Genomic DNA, 22,255 nt, shown 5'->3' with positions numbered 1-22,255 from the left:
ACGGGGTTCACCAAACCTATAGAGGGTGGTTTCCGCAGCTAACGGGGATGGAAGGAGTGAGGGGGGGTGAGTCTCCGATCTAGTTATATTATAATAGAGCTGTATGATTATGTGTCGGTGGTGCTGCAACGTGCACGGGGGTCGGGCGTGTCCGGACGTTGCTTTTCCCCCCGGGCGGCGTAAAATTATTTATTAAATATGGTTATTTAATCTAGGATAAGATATTATGTGTTGTGGATAAATGATCAACCAATAACGATTTTGTAATAGTTTCGCATTATGATAACAACAATGTTATTATTATAACACAACTGTGGAGAACGTTTCGCAATAGTAACGTTCGGCACGCCAAACACGAAGGCCCCCGGTCGAAAACATACCGGTTGCGCTACTGTGATATATGTGTACCTGCTAATACCCATATCGTCATGATGTGTCAGAGGTTACGACGACGAGTGAATCGCAAAACAATGCGTTGTGACAGTACGGGTGTACAACTATAGCGGCGGTGTTTAACATAATATATTTTTTATAATCTTATATAATGCGATATGAAATATATTGCCATAAAACATATAGTAACCGTCGGTCGTGAATGATATCGCACCGCGTTTCGAAACGACACACTGCATCACAACTCGGCGCTGGTCGATGCAGCAGCTGTCTCTCGACGTGTGATTTCACTCGCAGTTTGACACGACGACGCGACAATATCGACGACGACAGAAGCAGCGGCGGAGGCGGAGGCGGCGGCCCACTCCCGCCCGTCGGTCGTACCCACTCGTCGTAACAGTTCGGTCATCGCGGTGTCGTCGTCCCCCCCCCCCACCACCCCTCTACGAGGTCGCCCCTGAAACAATAATATTCCGATCTCTGAAACGTCTTTCTTTTTCGACGTCGTTTTGCGCACAGGTACCTCCTATATAATATGATACGCAAAACGAATAAACGGCGTTCAAGACCGTGTTTTATTAATCGCATTGAATCGATCGGCGCTGAGACGACGTGTGCGCACGCGGTTTACCTACGTACGTACTATTTATGATACACGAACATTATAATATTTTGTGTTTATAGTTTGTACTTACATGTGTGTGTGTGTGTGTGCGTGTATACGACGTGCAGTTTTTATTGTCCACCGTTCGACGTCGATGACCGAAGGTCAACCGGTGACTAGCGCGAAATTGAACGGTGCTTGCGCCGGACCTAACGACCGTGAAGGAAAATTAGATAGGTACATGTTTTTGACTTGACCCTTTACAATGAGCATACTGTGCTATAGGTATGATAATATCATGTATTACTATGTATCATGCGATATTCGTATAGCAGTGCAGATATTCCGACGATCGAAAAACAAACACTTGTAATGATATAACCATTCGATTCCATATTATATTATTATTGTTCTGATATCGTATTGGAAATATGTAACGATAATGGTCGGCAATTAGTGCCTACTGCTTAGTAATAGTGAGTGTTGTAGTGCATCGTACATTTTATACTGGTATTCGACATGTACGAGATTTATTCGAACGTACGAACCTCTGTGTGTGAATGTGTGTGTGTGTTCGTATAAGGAAGACGTTAATATTATTATATAGGCAAGTTAGGTTGCACAACACCTGAACTGTAAGCTAGGCTTGTGTGTTCGGCTTGGATTTACGATTCCGCGTCAAAATCGAAAAACCCGTTTTCGACTGTTAGCAATTATTATTCTATCATTACGTCCGGGCGAATGAATCGTACTTATTTCCTAGGGTAACATATATATATATAATATAATATACGTGTATATGTTTTTTAATATAATATCATATAGGTACTTCCATTTTCGTCCAGCGTGTGGATAAGAAAAATTAAATTATAAACCGCTGCCCGATAACGGCGATCGGCTTATAATATTATAATGGAAATAATGATAGTACAATATTGTGTAAGGCGCCTATACAATAGGCGAGTACACCTCGCAAAGTAAGTAATCGAATAAATTATCGTGTTACCGAGAAATTCAAATAGGATTTAAGATAAAACCATGGCTCGTATTTAATAATAATAATAATAATAATTATAAAAAAAATAGAAAAAAACAGTGCGTACCGTAGGTACAGCGATTGTACAAGTATAGGTTAGTGTAATAGGTACATATTATTATAACAATAGAATACATTTACGGTTGTCGAAAAACATGATTCGATAAAATTTTTGGAGAGTATAATATATATATATAATATATATAGGTCTATACCTCGACCGTGGCAGACTAATATCGTACACGAGCGAGCTTTGAGAGGTCAAACACTCGTTACGTTTACAATATTATGACGTAGGTACTTTTCGTTAGAATACGTAGCGTCGGCATATTCCGAAAAACGGTGGAGGATAATAATTATTAGTATTTTGTACAGTGCACCTAAAGACGTTACCGCGGCATCATGCAATGTAGGAGAAAAGCGAAACTCTGCCGTTCTCGTGCAAAACGATTTTATGGCACACTCGAGACACTCGTCGCGTCCACGTAACATTATACGATAACAGAAAAAGCAACAATATAATATATTATATTTAAATATCGTACATTATCGTCGTCATAATAATATTATCATCATCGTTAATAGGTTAATACCAACGCGCGTCTCACGATTCGACACAGGATTGATTACCATACGCGGTTACCGGTCGAGAGAGTGCAGTATATTATTATTATTATTATTAAATATACGATGTCGGAGTGAGCGTTTTGAGTGTAAAAAGTAGTAAAATATCGAATAAACAAGTTAGGAAAGCTCACTTTATGAACGCGCTAAATTCTAAACGTCGTATTTTAATACAACGAAATAAACCATGATTTCATATAATTATACAATATTTCAAAATTAATTCATCATCACATTGTTTTGGTAGGTTACACCGAATGGTGTACCAGTAGTAAGACAGTTTACATTGATTAATACCGTTATAAAATCTGAATACAAACAATCGTAACCAAACGACGTACAGTAACTTCGGACACTAAAATTATTGTTAACAAACAGATATCTTAACAATCGTAACTATGTACCTACTGGCACAGTGGCAGCTATAACGGGCGGACGATCCCATCAGGGAATATAAGGCGTTCGAAACTTGTGTTTAGAAACCAGAAAGCTGTGTTATTTCTCGTAACACACGACTTGTGCCTACTTACCTGTGTCATATTATTATCACGTACTCGTACCCAATTGTTATATTACAGTGGACGGGATCGAAGAAAATATGCTTATAAAACGCGTCCGTATATTTGTGTGTGTCTATACCCGACAATATTATCATGTAGTGTCGTCCGTGCGGCGAGCGGTGCACCTCGTTTTCCGGTACTCCAACTGTTTCCCACCCATTCCCACTCGCGTGTATGCCTATAATAGTGAAACATCTCACCTACCCATCTGATACAACCTATATATGTACATAGGTAATGTAATACAATGTATACAGTGTTAGATACGTATTTTAATACAACCGGCGCGTAACACTCGGTTCGTCGGCCGGAAAACCGGTCGAGATCGGTGTTGACGACTGTTGTGTAGTTATAGGTACGCGTAAGTAGGTATATAATATAATACGTGCGCACGTGGAGTCTATAACGTCTTCACTGGCTGCTGCGGCAGTCGTTGTGTGTCCACGGGCGACGGACGTAATATAACCGCCACCGCCGCCCCGCTCTGACGTAACGCCAAGTCGATATCCATGTATAATAGTAATAATAATACCACGAGAGTCATTCTTACGTAATAGTATATGCATAATAATATTATTATACTGCCATTCGTCCGAGGAAGTAAAATTCCGATCGTGGTATTAATGGTACGACGTATATAATACTCGTACACAATGATAATAATAATATTATATGCGGTAAAAGTGTGGTCTGGGCGCGTGTGCGCAGGTACCTACCCACCTACCCATATACCTGTTGCCGCGGCGTTCGAGAGACGCATCGCAATACGACCAAAACCCAGGCATCCGTCCTACATCGTAATAATAATATTATATTGTACGAGTGACACATTTTATATGTACGGCGGCGTGTCTTCGCGCGTTATTGTTTTTCCTACTCCGGGAGTTTCGCGGCGACCTTGATCGGGAGTAGGCCAAAACCTATTCCCGAAACCGTCGTGGCGCAATGTCGTACCTACGCACACGGCACACACACTCACACACATACATAAATGTAGTAGTTTGGTACATGGTAATATACCCATAATCCGTATTACGATATATTTAGTAATATACACATGGGTATTGTCTTATACGAAATTCTATATAACGTTATTATCGTTACCACTCAATTATTTGCCACCGATCTAGATGGGTCGAAAGTGAAAGAATAAAAATAAAAACACGTGTAAACAAAAAAACACGTCGAGTGTCATTTGGTTCGGTAATATTATATTATGCTTTATAATGTTATTCCCGATACTGGATGACGACGACGACGACGACGATAATAATAATAATACTGATATGCGCATACGTAATATTATTATTATTAAAAAACACGGGCGTGCGCGCGCCCAGGGCTAGTGTGCACGTGTGTCGGCGAAGTAGTGCGGTCGTAAAAGTATATATTTTATTCTTCGGAAGTCCAAGATACGGTTTCGTGAGTGTGTGTGAAAGAGAGAAAGACAGAGAGAGAGAGAGAGAGAGAGAGAGAGAGCGCGCGTTAGCGACGGCAGCCTTGATCGGAATCGGCCACTCGAACATCTCGAAGTGTACAACGCGACTTATCATTATCGCAGCGCGTTTTATTAGGTACTATTATTATAATAATATACAAATAATAATAATAATAAAGCGTACCGGACGGGCTCGTCAAAATTGTTGAAAATTTCACGCCCGTCAGACGAATCGCGTATGCACATTATCTCGTCGTAACGTTTTGGAATCGATCGTCCTCGATTGTCGCAGGTATACCGGGTAATCGAACTTCCGCCGCCTCCCGTCCGGACGACCGAAAAAACTAAAACAATATAATAAAGAACCCACGCGTACGCGTGACAGTAAAAAAAAAAAAAAAAAGATTTGACGTGTTGATAAAAATACATAAACGATTATAATTTATTATAGTTTATAAGTTTATTACAATATGCAGTATATATAATATATAGGTACTTTTGTCCTGCCTGTCGTCGCGTGTGATATATTATCATATTATTATTTTTCAGTGGCGTTTATTCGGTTCGCGCGCGGATATTATAATATGCGCTTATCGGGTCGAGACGATGTTATCATCGTTATTATACCTGTGCAGCAGCAGCAGCAACAGGCTGCAGTCGTACACCGCGATAAGAGCAATATATTTTTATAATCGTAGCGTCGGCGTTTTTTTTTTTCCTCGCCCGTCACGACGCCGGCTGCTACTTGTGACATCGTATGACATAGGTACTGTAATAATAATATCATACACATTACCTATTATTATTATTATTGTTATTATTGTTGGCATCACGCTCCGCGGACGTCGTTCGAAGATTTACCGTCCGCCGCCGCCGATATATTCGACGTTTTTACGCGCGTATACGCTTATTAACGTCGTCCTCGAAACGGTCCGCGATATATTAAAATAAATTATACGTTAATATTATAATTAAATAACGGTTGATTCGGTTCTTTTTTTCGTGAACGCTCGCAGTCGCCGTCCGTCCGCCGAACCGTTGGCTTCGAGTCGGTCTGCAGACGACGCGTCTCTCCGGCTCCGACCCGCTGGCGTTTACGAACAAAACGGTAATAATGTTATACCTGAATAACATAGAGTAGGTGCAAAACGTGGTTTTCGGTATCATTTTTACGGTCGTCGGACACGTTGTGGCGCTGCACCGCCACACTGCACTGTCTATATACGCCACTTTGAGATATAGTAATAATATTTTAGTAGCATTTTATTTCGACGCTCCATATCGATCCGTCGTCGTGCATCATAATGATATATTGGCGCGATCGCTGCACCTTTCGTTAGAACGGTCTCGTTTCAATTCATCGCAATAATTTTTTTTCCGCCTACTTCATATTTTCACGCGCAGCCCGTTCGTATACGTTATATTATGCTGTAATATTATTATATTATAATATGTCTACGACGACTGCAGTGCCGTCCGACTGAGAACCACTGCCCCACAGGTTCAACCCCTTTTCGTCTGATCATTTACGGTGGTCGCGGGATGTTGTCCGTGCCTGTACACATCACGATCAAAATATAATCTCGTCGGGTTTTTTTTTTTTTTGCTCATCGGCGCATGGGCTGAGAAGTGAAGTAAAAAAAAAAAATACTACTTCTACCGTCTCCTACTAATAATAATAAAATCTCCGGTCGCACTATGTAGGTATTACCTATATAGGTAGTGAATAATAATATATAAAAACGAGGTTTGTTCACGTCAAACGGTATCTCGGGGGGGAAAAAAAAAACCTTAAAAACAGGTATAATACGCAGGCAGTACACTTCCTGCCCGTGTATTCTCTTATTATTAGTTCGCTTCGAATATTATTCGTTTATTATTATTCAGTGATCCGATCTCGTTCGTGTGCACTGCCAGCGCAGTTGTTATTTTTTCACGACGTCTCACACCGAACGCTAAGACGCGCGTGCTCGAGGTAAACTTTGTTAACTAAAATTATAATTAATAATAATTTTACGCTGTCCGTGTGTGCGATTTTTTTTATACTCAATTTATATTATGTTGGCTTTTATTGCGCGATGGCACCACGACGTCTATACTATTAATAGACGTGTAGATCTAGAACACTCCATATTATTAATATTAACGTGAATCGATTATTGTTTGTTCAATAGGTCAAATCTATTATACTGACGTCCGCCAGAATATCTTTTGAATGATTTTTTTTTTGTCATTGTTATACGCCTGAAGTGCGCCAATTCATTCATTCAGAAAATCTTTTATTCGCGTTTACGCGCTAATGCGCTATACGAATATTATTATCAAACTGTACCTATAGTTATTTGAAAACAAAACAAGGTATCACAAGATAACATTATATCGTATTTTGATTCGTCTGGAATCTCGTTTTTATTCCTTTTCGCATGCAACAAGTTTGGCATGCATAGCGAGTAAAACATTTGAGCGCTCGTGAATTCAAATTAACATAATATTATACTACCAGCTGTCTGGTAACGTTTAGGTATTGTGAAACGTTTTTTTTAAAAAATACAATTATTATCAAGTTCATAGAAATAAACCCATATTACCTTCTGTCAATAGTTATTACTTGTTGTTCGTTTTGAACAAATATGAAGTATTCTTTTTACTTTAGTTTTTCCGCGTCGATTTTTATAGGACATAATATAAATGATTACCATTCCAAATATCTACAAAATCTCATCAATTAATATAAAAAGTTTTATAATATTTACACGTTTCGTTAGGTACACTGTACTTTATTCAAATAAAATGGCATGAACGAAAACGAAAAAAAAAAAATCACGCGTTAAATAATAATTGTTAAGGTAGTAAAATATTGTAACGAATAAACGCAAAGCTTCGAATTGCATCTCATCAAATATAGGTATACACGATTACCTGTGGTTAGGTTAAACTACAAAATTAGTATTCTCAGCTCTTGTGTTATTATATATTACCTAATTAATAACAATTATTATACCATACTACGTGTTAACTGATTTCGATCGTTATTATTGTTTTCTTCTTCAGACCAACTGCCTCCGAAAGAGTAGTGATGTGGAAAGACTTCAAGAAGTTAAAACTTCTGCTATGGAAGAATCTACTGATACAGAAGCGACATCCCATCCAGTCATTCATAGAGCTACTGTTACCGGCCATCATGGCCGCCATAATGGTCATGTTCAGATCGTGGGTGCAGCCCGTCGAGTTCAACACCGTCACAAGATTCCAACCATTTTCGATAACGGTGCCACCGTTAATACTGGGCTACAGACACGGGTAAGTCGTGTGGTTTATTTTTCAGTAGTTGTGATGGGGGGGGGGGGGGGGGGTAGTTTCCTATTTGTACGTTTTCTGGGACATAGGATTATAGTTGATTTATTTTTCACTCTAAGGTAATTTGTTTATTTTATCTTTAAAATCATTGTGTACATATTAAACTAATTAAAAATTAAATAAATAATTACAGTTATAGGTTGAATATTACATGAATATGATTTCAACTTGATGTATTATTTTTTAATTTAACTGAATTAAGCCAAGTTATTACAATGGATACTTTAACTACCTAGTGAAGTTAAAAAGTAAAAAAAAAAACTAACTCTAACTTGTTTCCTATACCTTGACGTGATTGTAAGTCCATACACTAGACATGTAATATTATATGCTTGTACTATATTATACATCGTAGTAGAGGCAAACAGTCAAATACGTAAATTTCTACGAAAATAGACAAAAAATGGATTCGTCAGTTCTCATTCGAACGAATTCAAATTCCACTTTAACCCACAGACTTGTTACTTGTTATAATATAATGTAGTTTATGTGGTTAAAATTCGCGAGTATTATATGTGTTGCCATTAACGTCTATCTCAATATCATTATAGTTAAACGATTACAACTAGCATACATTTTTTTATGCCACTATATCTATAATGTACATCTCAAACGCTTAACATAATCCAATATCGCAAAATTGTATTTAGACTATAATCAATTATTTTATCATGTGATTGACATTTGATATACCTATTCGTATTATGGGAGATTTATTCCTGCTATTGTCTTGTGTAGGAACTTAACATCTACTATCAGCACAAATCCTTCCCCTGACCCCTCCCCTCCATTGGGACTGTGAAAAATGCGACGTCGACCTCCTGGCGTGGCATTCGCCGCGTTTCGCAATAATAATAAATAAATAATAATAATTCCGTCAAACGCCAAAGGCGATAGAAAAAAAAGCGGAATGCTACAATAGGAGTTCGGCAATACCTACGAGGAAATGAAATTCGACGTGATGACTGAATGTATTAGCGTCTCGACGGTGAAAATCAAACTGTGAACACAAATAATACTTAATAATAATAATAATAATAATAATAATAATGGTGTTGTTGATTTATTCGCCGTCAATATGATGATGTCTCTAATGAATAATCCACAATACCCTTGAACACAAATATTAATTTTATCATCGCACATACAAAATTTGTACAAGGTAGCTGTGGTACCGTAAATAATAGACGATTCGTTTTATGAGAAAAACACGTTGTAATTGTTGTTTTAGATGGTCCATAGCATGGGCTCCGTATGACCCGGAATTGGAAAAAATCATGAACGACGCTTTCTCGCACACTCCCAACATGAAGCGTAAGTCGTCCTGTACGAAGTCCAAAACGAAACAACGTAATAAAATGTATTTATTTTTTTGTTTGCAGTCGAATCGTTCGTAAGCGGCGATAAGATGGAGGAGCGGCTGAATCAAGATCTCGCGATGAAAAAATTTCTGGTTGGCGTTCGTTTCGAAAACATCAAGCCAAACTCGACGTTGCCAAAAAGTACAATCGTGAGTTCAGTGAAAACCGTCGTCCACGTTTACATATTTTATACCGCATAATATCGTATTATGTAGATATATCATGCGATGGATATACCAACACGCCGATATGACTTTCTTGTTTGTTTTCTGTTTTGTCCTGCACAGGTGAAGCTGAGATATCCGTGTCATCTCCGGGTAACGAAAAAGAGTCTGATGAGCTTCGACACGGTCGAAGCGAACTGGCGGACTTACTTGATGTTTCCCCTGTATCAGACGTTCGGTCCGAGGCATAAGGAGGAAAACGACGGAGGCGAACCAGGTATAAATCCATAACCACTCGGCCGTGTCGCACAAGAGTTCGCAACACGCGTTCGCGCAGACGATCGTCGCAAATACGTGATATTAAGACGGTTTTTACGTGTCTAGGTTATTTGTCCGAATCGTTTTTGTACATGCAAAATCAGATCTCCAAAGCCTTGATACGATACTGGGCTCCCGGCGAGACGATACCGGAAATAGAGCTACAGAGGTTCCCATATCCGAAGTACATCGAGGATCCATTGCTACCGGCTCTCACGTCGTTCATCTCTACGGTGGTGTTGCTCAGTTACATTTACACCGCCATCAACACCATCAAAGTGATATCGGCTGAAAAAGAAATGAAAATGAAGGTGAGTAAACGGATGAGAGACATATGATTTTAGCGTGAAACCCAGGTGGGTCTCCGGAACCGAAGATCAGTTTTTAACGTTTCCCCCGATCATCTAACCGACGTCATGGGTATGCGGTACACACAATTATGAGCTCGGTAGCCCACCTATGGGTGTATTATAATATCTTTGGGACGCATGTACTACGCAGTCATATTATAAGATATTTTTTCAGTGGAAATAAATATTTTGCTAACCACTGTAGTTGTAGAGTTGAAACGTCTGTGGCCGAGGGGGAGGGGGACCAGCTTAGGGAGTGTTCACTGTCCACCCGAGGCATATCACTGCAAGTTCCTAACGAGTTCACCCTTGTGAACGACCCCATGACTTGGCGATTTTTTTCGTTAACTGTAGGTTTCTGCATAATAATACTTTGAGCCGTTTCTTGTTTTTTAGGAAGCCATGATGCTCATGGGCTTGGATAACTGGTTGCACGCGTGCGCATGGTACCTGAAGAGTTTTGTCGTATGGATAGTACCTCTGTTGATATTGGTGTTCTTCATAACGTACGACTGGCCAACGGGCGCGGTGTTTCAGTACTCTGACCCGCTGGTACTGATGGCGATATTGACCCTGTACGTGACCGCCGGAATATCCTATTGCTTCTTGATATCCGCCTGCTTTAAAAAAGGTAAGACCTGGTGACGAACTTAAGGCTCCACGCGTATATGTGTATGTAATATTGTGATTATGTTGTGGGATTTTTATAAAAGTATATCTCCATCTCCACAACACTGTAGTACTATCCCGAGGACTTTGAGAGATTTACATATATTTTACACTGTACACTTTTCCGAACCACTAATATAATTAGGTACCTAATTTATATTATGGAAACGTGTTTCATAATAGGTACCTACTAGATATAATGTGATGAATCAAGCATAAATATTATGATATTATGTGATTATCTTTCAGATTTTACTCTTTTGCATTCATAAGTGCGTATTTTAAATATTATTTGAAAATCATTTTATTATATCAATATTATAATTAAATCTGTAAAATCATTAAATTTATCTACAAAACATATCATAATATAGACAATAGGCAATATGGTTTCTTACGGTATAATATATGAGCTAATGATCAATTATCTACCGTTAATAGTTATGTAAATATCTATTACAAATGTTATCACACAATATAATATATTATGAATAAATAAAACATGCATTAAAAGTTATGGGTACCTATCTATCTCTTATTTTTTAAACTTTATGATTTTTATTGAAAACAAAAATATACCTATATATTATCGAACATATTTAAACGATTTTGCATATTTTTTAGAGCCCATTTAGTGATTTATAAGGACATAATATTAATATGCATGTTTTAAGGTTTTTTTCCAAAACATTATGACCCCAGCCCCAATCATATAAATAACGCATGTGACAATCGGCGTCGCGTATATCATAATATAACCGTTCGTAAACAAAATAACGCTTCATTAACATATCGTCAAGGTGTATCACGTCGTATCTAATATATAATACGTATATAAAAAAAATATAATAGTAATAATTATATTATATAGGTACACATATACAATTTACGTATAATTATAATGTACATACATGCACACATGACATATTTTAACATGTATTAAATATTTAGACCTTCGAATTCACGCCCGCCGCGCATATGTCTGTGAACTTGTTTGTTTGTGTGTGTGTGTGTGTGTGTGTATAGATGAATAATTGAAGCTGAATTTATCGAATTTCGTTGTATACAATTTTTTTTTTTGTTCCAGCCAACACAGCGGCGACCGTCGGCGGCGTGTTGTGGTTTGGGACCTATGCCCCTTTCATGATCTTCCAGCCCAAGTACTCGTCCATGACCAATAGAGAAATCCTGGCGTCCACCATATTGCCAAACACTGCGCTGGGATACATATTCCAGAGTCTCATCATGTTCGAAGGCATCGGCAGCGGGCTGACGTGGGAAAACATTACGGTGACGGTGTCGCCAGACGACAAGATGTGCATCGCGGACATAATGCTGATGTTGGTGTTCGACTCGGTCCTGTACCTGTTGATTGCCGTATACCTGGAAACGGCTTTCCCGCGCAACAGCGGTTTCCATCCTCCGTGGTACTTCCCGATACTGGTGAGTCTCGCCCGGCCATTTTCATACTCTTTCGACTCATTTTCCGTCGAATCCGGTCGTTTCTTCGGTCGCACACAATACAATATAATATTACTATCACGATATCGTTGACATTTTCTTTTACGTTACAGCCGTCGTTCTGGTTCGAGAAAAAAGTCAGCCCCAAACAAATCGCCGAAAAATCCGGCATACATATCCAATCACTCAGCAAGAGTTTCACGCCTGGAAAGTACGTCGTCAACAAGCTGTCCGTGGACATGCAACCGAATCAAATAACCGTTTTGCTGGGCCACAACGGCGCCGGAAAATCCACCACCATGTCCATGTTGACCGGACTGATAAGTCCAACGTCCGGCACGGCGCTGATAGAGGGTTACGATATTAAAACCCACATGAAAACCATAAGACACTCCTTGGGGCTCTGCCCACAATACAATCTACTCATACCGGACTTGACCGTAGGAGAGCATTTATACTTTTTCGGAATGGTTAGTATACCGTGCTCTATTATAGTGTTAATACTTTTGCAATAGACGAGTATTGTGTAAACGTATGAAATATAACAATACATTATTAAATAAATTTTATTCGTTAAATCATTTTCACCCGCTGAGGGGCAATGTATATAATTGAATATAAACACAATGTATGCACACATTATATTATATACTATGATCGCTATTCGTGTCCGTGTTTTTCAGTTGAAGGATTTGAACGAACAGGATTTGAAAAGCGAAATCGACAGTTACACGGCGAAATTCGAACTGGAGTCGATGATCAACACGAAGTCCAAACATCTGAGCGGAGGGATGAAGAGAAAACTATCGGTGGCCATAGCGTTAATTGGAAAATCGAAGGTACGCACACGCCTTGCGGTTAATTCGGCGGTTTCCGTCCGTTAATCATTTGTCAGACATAACGATTAATCGATCCTGTCGTTCGCGCGTAGGTGGTGTTGATGGACGAACCGACGTCGGGTATGGACCCGGCGGCCAGACGTACTCTGTGGAATATTTTGCAATCGGAACGGGAAGGAAGAACAATGGTGATGACAACGCATTTAATGGACGAAGCGGACCTGTTAGGCGACCGTGTCGCGATTATGAAAGCAGGCACTCTTTGTTGTGTCGGAACACCGTTTTCATTGAAAAAAGAATATGGTAAGAATATTATACAAATTATGCTAATATATTATTGTTTGTAAGAAAAAAATTTAGAGGTGATTTCAGAGTTCTTAAATTCGATTTTAATTAATTTTATAATTAGACGTCTTACACACGCGCGTTTGAAATAATATATCGAATAATTTTGATTCTACACACGATGACCATTATTAATGGTACACATTGTACTTTTATTGATAATTAAAAATATTCCACTTCTATGTGAAACTAATATTGCAGTGGTGTAAATGAATTTCCTATTTTTCTTTTGAATTCCATAAGCTACTTTTGTCAATGACATTTTAAATATTTGATGAGCTATGGACTTTCGATATTTGATTCGTCTTAATCTAAACGCAATATTAATCAAGAACCAACAAAATACGCAAACAAATATTTTGAATTGGCTATTGTTTTTAAATATAATATACTTTAATGCCGGTTTATATTTTTTAGGCGGTGGTTACACTTTAACCCTGGTAAAAGACGTAATCGGTTTCAGTTTGACTAAAGTGACAAATTTCGTACGTAAATATTACCCGCATTCGGTGCCAAGTAATATGACCGTCATGGAAGTCACGTATCAACTAGAGGACTCGTCGTTGTTCCCGGATTTGCTCAACTCGTTGGAGCAATCCAAACAGACATTAGGGATCAAGGAATACGGAATAACTTTGACTACGTTGCAGGACGTGTTCATGAGGTATGTGGACGAAGCACGCGAGTAGAGAAACAAATTATATTTTAATACGCGTTATTTTGTCGTTGTTGCAGAGTCGGTCAAGAAGACAACAAGAAATTATCAGATTACCAAATGAACGCGATCAAACATAAGTCAATGGAGCTGAAGAACCGTTTCGATACGTTGTTCTACGACCCCGAGTGCGACTCTTCCGATTATAAATCTGAAAGTAAGGATTTGCAACAGACGAAGAGATTGATGTAAATTTTGGGCGATTCTGATAATAATACTGTTGTTTCTTCAGAGGCCAGGGGATGGAAATTGTTTTGGATTCAATGCGGGGCGATCATGGAAAAGAAATGTTTGCAGTCGTACCGTTCTCTGATATTGCACTCGTTACAAATAACGCTAACAATGTTTTTCATATTCTTGGCGCTGTTAGTCGTCAACGCCTGGCAGGGCATGAAAGACTTGCCGGCTCTAGCAGCCGAATTAGCTGTAAGTGACAACGACCGTCGACCGACGATTTCGATTTCGATGTTTTCGATGAAAATCATTTTTTTTTTCGTTTCCTCCAGAACTACTGGGAACCCATCAGTACAGTCATGTTGTCCACCAACAACACGCAGATCGGCACTTTTTACGAGTCGTACAAGAACGCATGTGCGCCCAACCCGGTCTTGGATCTAAATTACCGTACCACGTACAGCTATTTCGAAGACTTTTTACTGCGAGTGGTGAGTTTTTTTCTCCTTTGGATAATAACAATTATTATAGGGTACTTACCCGGTTATGCGTTGACCACGTGTGAGCACCGCAAAAGATAATAAACGCAAAATCTTAGATTCTGTGCATATCAACCGAAAATAACGTATGTAATTTATTATTATACCATTTATGTCCATCCGCAGGCCTCCGAAAAGATATCGCCGTTTACACAGAAGTACATTGTCGGCGCGATATTCGACGAGAACAGGATCACGGCGTATTTCAACAACCAACCTTACCACGGTCCACCTTTGGCGCTCAGCATGGTGCACAACGCCATATTGAAAAGTTACAAAGGAGACGAATACGGGATACTCGTAGTGAATCACCCGCTGCCCTACCAAGGAGTGGACAAGGTGAGAAAATTGCCGATTTCGATATAATACAATATCATACGGACGAGTTATTATATTATTATCGTTTTCGTGGCCCGAAACTGTAAATGGCACCCAATATTCTCGAAAAAAGAATATTGCAATTCGGACACAGATTTCAGCAAAAATATCATACCGATGATTAATGTTTTGCGAGAGCCAATAATATCAACAATCGATCGTCTAAATGGACGTGACTTGTCACTTTGAATACGTTGAAACAAATTATATGAAATAATAAGCAAAATCGTTTATTTTATATAAGATAGGTGCTATTGAAAATATCACGAGTGTTCTACAATTAAAACTTATGCTAGATGACATGGAAGTGCTCGTTATTCAAACTCTGTAAATTCACAACTGAAATGGTCCTCGTTTTAAGTGTATACTTTCCCCTCTAGTCATGACGAATTTCGTATCAATATAAAAATAAATGTCAATGCACTTTTTAACTCTAGCGCACCGGATGCATCATAAATTCACCTCACAGTATATTTTATTTAAATAATAATGTTGTTTATGCATATTTTAAACTAATATGTACTATTATTCATCTTTGTCGTATTGATTAACTTATCGTTTAGTATTTTTGATCGTTCTATTTTTTAAAAGTTCTTTGATTTTTGAATGGCTTTACGGGTTTTACGGAGAATATAGTCGTAAGAGTTGGGTATTGGACCGCGCGATTGTCGGTCATAATAAAATATAACCCCGGTGATCGAATCACGAGATACAACTACGACATACCGTGGTATCTTATATTTTGTTTTAAACCAACGTTAACCGTAACGCGATCGTTTCTGTTTGCCGCCGCAGCTGATGAAATTGACCGGAGGCAGCAATCTGGGCTATCAGGTGGCGTTCAACTGCGCCATTTCACAAGCGTTCGTGTGCGCTGTGTACGTGCTGTTCGCCGTCAACGAGCGATATACCGGCGCCAAGCACATGCAACAGATAGCCGGCGTCAAACCACTGGCCTACTGGGGAGCGTCCCTGCTGTGGGACTGGATAACTTACCTGACCGTCATATTCTCCATTCTGCTGTTGCTCTTCTGGCACGGAGATCCGGGATACGCGAGCTGGAAACAAATGGGTCGGTATAACATTGTAATTCCGCCAGACGTTATCGCAGTGTTTATGATGATATTATGTATCAAGAGGACGGACGTCATGATATCCCGACCGAATCGAATTCGGCGTTTGAACTCGAATAATATTAATAATATACTAACGTGCGTAGACGGCACTGAGTAATTTTGATTTTTATGATGCGATTCACTACATACCCTGTTGTTACCTAAAATTACTAGTGACGACTATAGGTACATAATACATCTACGGTTGTACGGGTATCGTATACGTCCTCTTGACAGCAGAAGTATTATGATAATACTATGGCAGTTATAGTCGCTGTTTTTGTAGGCGACAATTTTTTTTATTTTTCATTTTATTTATTTTGATTCCGTTGCAGGACTGATGCTGAGTCTGTTGGTGGCTTTCTCGTGGGCGACGTTGCCGCTGATGAGTTTATTCTCGTACCTGTTCTCAAACCCGTCCACTAGTTTCACGAGAATATCCATGTTTAGCGTAATGACCGGTAAGAAGAAAAAAATTATTAATATATCATATTATTAATGTTTTTTTTATCATTACACACTATGGCTTTTTGGTTGACCATTTTTAGAATAATAATACGCAGGACTAAAAATGTTCACTATGCCCTCCTATACCCACCCTATAAATATTATTTCCAAAATTTGAAAAATTTAAACCATAATATACACTATAGAGCTTAGTGATGTAACAAACTGTTAGATTTCAGAATGACCCTAAGTAAATTATTAACAAATTTAGACAATAAATTGAACAATAATAATTTGAACTGACTTTGTTGACGTACGATGAAAAAATAAAAATAATTTATTTTAGTACAGTGCATATTATTTATGTTGGATATTTATTTTTTTTTTTCGATATAATATTAATTTATTAAAACTACAATTCACATAATATGTTGTTCAAGAGACAATATTAATATTCTTCACACAATTGGTTGAAAAACTGGTATTTTTATATGATAATAATATGTATTATTTAAAAAATAAATAAATAAAATACTACTAAAATTTTAAATTTATCATTTTAAAGTAATTTATCAGAGGTTGTAACATGGTACTTACTATGAAGTCGTATAGTATTATATATTTATGTATAATATAATATAAATTATTATGCATGTGAACGTGTTCCGATCGATCGATGGCTCTATTTACAATATAATATTATACTATTCACTCGTCGCGTGTGTCTTATCATGATACAGGTGCCTTTTGCTTCATGTTGGTGCTTATTTTGGACATGCAACCACTGTGCTTGAAAGACCAAGCCAAGTTTATCGATAACATGATGATTTACTTCCCACATTACGCTCTCGGAAGCGGTTTGAAAAACATATACTCTTCGTACGAGTACAGCGAGATTTGCGACTTCCAAAAAAACGGTAAGTCACGTGCTGCGGGTAATCGCGGATGATAAAAAAATTATCGATAAATAAATACACCTATACGTATTATGAGATCGTGGTAAACTACGCTTAATGCCCACGTCTACTCGGAAGTGTATTTAAATAAGACACATTCCATGTCAACCATCGCGGTATGCCACGATCCAATAAACAATTTTAAATAATTTCTCCCTTTTAATTTTCATCGCAAACGAATGATTTAACTACTGACGTTTTAGCAACCTGTTTTGGATGGGACGGTGACAACCTGTCGTGGACCAGCCCCGGCATCGGCAGAAACATGACCCACCTGTTCTGGTTAGGATTCGTGTGCGTGGCGTTACTGCTGTCGTGCGAATACCTCACGTATTACGGAAACAAGGTCCACTGCACGCTGATGAAGCTTTACAGCCACGTGATGTTGAAGAACTCCGTCAAGGAAGACAAGTACGACTTGAACTGTTACGAATCAGACGTAGCCCACGAGAAGCAAGTGGTCAACGGCGCCGACCCACACAACTATTGTCTATACCTCAAGTGAGTGCGCACCACTTAAATCATCGTGACCCCCCTAACCGCAAACTTATAGACGGCCTTATAAATACACCAGACATGATGGTACTTGCGCGGTACCCGTCTTGCTAAGAGGTTTTAATTTTTCAAACGTATTAATATACATACAGACGTCTTAGACGCCTCAAACATACGCCCTTATATTATAATATGTATAGTTTTATATTGATACTTACGGTTGAATTCTCGTGACGATTACTTATAGTGATATTACTACTCCACTGAGTGCTTACCCATTATCGGTAGGTATACAATCAACTAATGGAATGCAAAGTAAAGGACTACATTAAGGAAAATTTGTGAAAAAAAACATTGAAATGTCAATGCTTTTGAGCGTAATATATTATTTTTGCCCGATTTCGATACGATCGTTTTTTTAAATATTCAAATACTCGCGATATTCACTAACACGATAATAGTTTGGAGCACTATCGGAACTCGAGTAGTTTTCGTCTGGCGTGACAAGCGATAATTTTTTTTTTACTTTTAATAACGCTGTCGTCTTTGCTCCTCGTTTTGCAGCAACGTCTGGAAGAAGTACGGTAACAAGGAAGCGGTGAGGGGGCTGAACCTGGCGCTGAAGTCCAACGAGTGTTTCGGTCTGCTGGGGTCGAACGGTGCCGGCAAGACGACCACGTTCAAGATGCTGACGGGCGACATAAAAAACACCGCCGGCGACATTTACGTGTGCGGCGTGAACGTGAACAACAACCGCGAGAAGATTCATGAGGTGGGTGGCTACTGTCCGCAGTTCAACGGCCTCATCGAAGAGCTCACCGGCTACGAGACGCTCCATTTCTTCTGCAAGCTGAGGGGCATGTCCAACAAGGAAGCGTCCACGTTGCCATTCCACCTGGCCTCCAGGCTGGCGTTCATGGCTTACTTGAACGTGCAAGCGAAAAACTACAGGTCAGTGCGTTTACATTGTAATGTCGTGATATATTTTCTTGTATTTTCAAGTAGTTTTAGCGTTTTGAAATTATTGCGCGGTAAACTAAATAAACTACGAGATGGCATCCGTTTAACGTACGACACACGTGATTTCAGAAAACAATAATGTTTTTGATAATATTTTTTTCACAATATTCTAAATTTAAAGTCGTTACAATACAAAATTGTTCACTATTTTTTCCAGTTTTAATTGTTTAAGTTGTGTACTCTTTTGAATGACGACATAAGTTTTGATTCCTGTGAAGAATATTGTTGGGAGTATTTTCATCTTAAAAATCCGATTTTTGACAAGTAGTATACTTACTAGTATTAGTGTTTAAAATTTAGATGAGCGGAGTAGAGGATCAATATTTGGCGGAGTACCCACCCTTGTACCACTCCGCTCCTCTGATCGAAACGTTAAATACTTAATACCCTTACTTATAACACTTACAGCTGCGGTAGTAATCAACAAAACACACAAACAAAATTAATATTTTCGTAAAAAAAATTAGCGTTACGTATAAATTTGTATACTTTGTGTGAGATATTCACGTTTAATGGAATCGATTTTAATCTCGAATTTATGGTGTTTGTTTTCGTGCTTATAGTGGTGGAAACAAGAGGAAACTCAGCACAGCCATAGCTATGATCGGCGACCCGAGCGTCCTGTTCTTGGACGAACCAACTTCCGGCCTGGACCCCGCTGCCCGGAAACACCTCTGGGACACGGTGAGCGAGGAGAGGGATCGCGGAAAATGCGTTTTCATCACATCTCACAGGTACTATAATTATCATGAGCTAACAATACTGTCAGGGAGTGTTATTGATTTTATTAAGTAGCCATTATATCAGATCGATAAATAATAGTAATAATATTAAAGTGGGTACGCACAATGGTTAATAATAACGCGTGTTCTGTTTTGGGTTATCAAATAAAAATTAAGTGTTACCGTTAAAAAAGTAACTGTTAAAACACTTTAAGACGACAACAAATTCAAACTTGTACAGCGTGTAAGTGCACTGTGGTTGTAACCAAATTTTTTTGTTCTTCTCACAACAACTAAATAGGTAAAAATATTTTAGTTTTTTCTTAAATCGATGGAGAATCAAGAGATGGTCTCAAGAACAAAAATTAAAATCTCGCCTATTGTGAATTTGTATTACTATAATATTTGATAAATTTATTACATATTATCATGGCGTCGAATAAAATACAATTATTAACAATATATTATTATTCTTTTCAACAGTCTCGAGGAATGTGAAGCCTTGTGCAGTCGTCTGGCCATTATGGTGGACGGCCGCCTGTGCTGCATCGGGTCTGTGCAGCATCTGAAAAACAAATTCTCCGTCGGCTACCAGCTGCACATCAAATTCCACCCTGACAACTATACGAGAGCTAAAGATTACGTGATGAAATCGTTCGTCGGTAAGTGGGCTAAATTTAATATGATGTAAACAATAATAATTATGTTATGCTATCGCGCCACGACGGGCTGTACTATAATCACAATAATAATAAAATTACCTTTGCCGATTTCTGTGTTCATCATAAGTTATTAAGGTAACTTATCATAACATAATAGGTAGTATAGTCTATATTTCTAATAATTAATACAATATCACTTTTATTTTTCACAACTTTACTGTGAATTATTAATTTTTTTTTCGAACGATCAGAACTTAAATGATCAGAAGTGGAATATTTTTCGAAAATGTTTGATGCAAAATATTAATTTCGAATTACGTGAAGTTTAGTAAATTAGTCTGATAAATCATAAAATATTCACATTTACCAATAGATATTATATTTTACAATATTCATGCACTCAACCCCGAAATCCAGTCAACGACCACGTGATGCATATCATTTAGGTATTCGAGTATGTATATGCATAATATAAAATAATTAAAAATCATACAAAAACCTCGTTCGGCTAAGGAACTTTATAGTTTAATCACCGAGCGAACGCCGTTGGTACAAAGATACAGCTCGTCTCACGCTTTCATTCTCGTAAGATTATATTGTTATTATTATTAAATTTCTGTTGTTATCTAAATGATAATAATATAATGAGAATAAACACAAAATTTGAATTCTCCGTGTGTTTACTCACGAAAACTCCTGCAGTATTATTAATCGGTCGCGTCGTAACAACTGTTTTTTACGACGCGTTGACGGTCGCGGCTATTTCATAAAATACCTACCTAAATAGGTTACTCGCATATACACCATGATGATAAAATAACAATAATTATTATTATTATTGATGAAAATATTATGAATGTCGTTTCAGGCGCCAACTTGCGCGAGGAATTCGAAATCACGGCGCTGTTCCACATTCCCAAGAAGTATCCGTGTTCGTACGCTTTCGCTCAGATGGAACAGGCCAAGAAAGAGCTGCTGATCGACGATTATTCGATAACGCAGACTAGTCTAGAACAGGTACGTACCGCAATAACCATTTCCGGAATATTGTTGTTTCGCTCCTACCGACACTATCATTCCTCCAGTTCCTCGTCGGTCTTTACACACCGATCGTTTTTTTGCTAACCATAGCATAAAAAATAAAACTATACAGTAAATACTTTTTCCACGTTCATACTGTTTAAATTTAAAACACCAATTACCTTTGTTGTCGTGGCTTCGACAAAACAAAAAAAAAAAAACTATAATAATGATATGTGTAATAACCGAATCGTGTGTTTTGCAGGTGTTTTTGAGCTTTACCAGAAATCGTCAACAAGCAATAGCATAACGCACGTCGTCCACGCGCAGCCAGCAGGGTGCCGACTTCATTTCATCCTACGTTCGTTCCCCGTCCCCCTGACCCCATCTCAATGCCAACCCCATCCCAGTCCCAATTTTTAAGTATAAGTTTACGAGTGCCATGTCAATGAAAAAAAAAAAATAATACAACCAAGTAGAAAGAAAATCTAAA

The 22,255-nt window shown here is 38.4% G+C and overlaps 1 protein-coding gene across 2 annotated transcripts in view; it reads left to right on the top strand.

The window, feature by feature from the left end:
* LOC132944271 (phospholipid-transporting ATPase ABCA1) overlaps positions 1 to 22,255 on the top strand; it is a 39,067-nt gene extending 16,812 nt beyond the window's left edge. The window contains exons 1-25 of one of the 2 annotated variants that reach the window (XM_061013530.1): positions 6,613 to 6,630; positions 7,707 to 7,955; positions 9,244 to 9,326; positions 9,395 to 9,522; positions 9,661 to 9,814; positions 9,922 to 10,166; positions 10,602 to 10,836; positions 11,962 to 12,317; positions 12,449 to 12,805; positions 13,019 to 13,174; positions 13,267 to 13,477; positions 13,937 to 14,183; positions 14,255 to 14,391; positions 14,467 to 14,660; positions 14,741 to 14,899; positions 15,074 to 15,286; positions 16,121 to 16,397; positions 16,776 to 16,901; positions 17,628 to 17,804; positions 18,047 to 18,344; positions 18,903 to 19,289; positions 19,922 to 20,092; positions 20,564 to 20,742; positions 21,611 to 21,759; positions 22,028 to 22,255. In XM_061013530.1, the coding sequence (XP_060869513.1) occupies positions 7,732 to 7,955; positions 9,244 to 9,326; positions 9,395 to 9,522; positions 9,661 to 9,814; positions 9,922 to 10,166; positions 10,602 to 10,836; positions 11,962 to 12,317; positions 12,449 to 12,805; positions 13,019 to 13,174; positions 13,267 to 13,477; positions 13,937 to 14,183; positions 14,255 to 14,391; positions 14,467 to 14,660; positions 14,741 to 14,899; positions 15,074 to 15,286; positions 16,121 to 16,397; positions 16,776 to 16,901; positions 17,628 to 17,804; positions 18,047 to 18,344; positions 18,903 to 19,289; positions 19,922 to 20,092; positions 20,564 to 20,742; positions 21,611 to 21,759; positions 22,028 to 22,072 (4,908 nt within the window). In that variant the 5' untranslated portion in view covers positions 6,613 to 6,630; positions 7,707 to 7,731 and the 3' untranslated portion in view covers positions 22,073 to 22,255. Of the gene's footprint in view, positions 1 to 6,612; positions 6,631 to 7,706; positions 7,956 to 9,243; positions 9,327 to 9,394; positions 9,523 to 9,660; positions 9,815 to 9,921; positions 10,167 to 10,601; positions 10,837 to 11,961; positions 12,318 to 12,448; positions 12,806 to 13,018; positions 13,175 to 13,266; positions 13,478 to 13,936; positions 14,184 to 14,254; positions 14,392 to 14,466; positions 14,661 to 14,740; positions 14,900 to 15,073; positions 15,287 to 16,120; positions 16,398 to 16,775; positions 16,902 to 17,627; positions 17,805 to 18,046; positions 18,345 to 18,902; positions 19,290 to 19,921; positions 20,093 to 20,563; positions 20,743 to 21,610; positions 21,760 to 22,027 lie in introns of those variants that run through there. The other variant, XM_061013529.1, reaches the window with a different exon arrangement.

This window comes from Metopolophium dirhodum, chromosome 5 (genome assembly GCF_019925205.1).
Source record: "Metopolophium dirhodum isolate CAU chromosome 5, ASM1992520v1, whole genome shotgun sequence".
Taxonomy (NCBI): domain Eukaryota; kingdom Metazoa; phylum Arthropoda; class Insecta; order Hemiptera; family Aphididae; genus Metopolophium; species Metopolophium dirhodum.
Note: the sequence above shows the minus strand (reverse complement) of the source record. Positions and strands in the feature narration are given on the sequence as shown.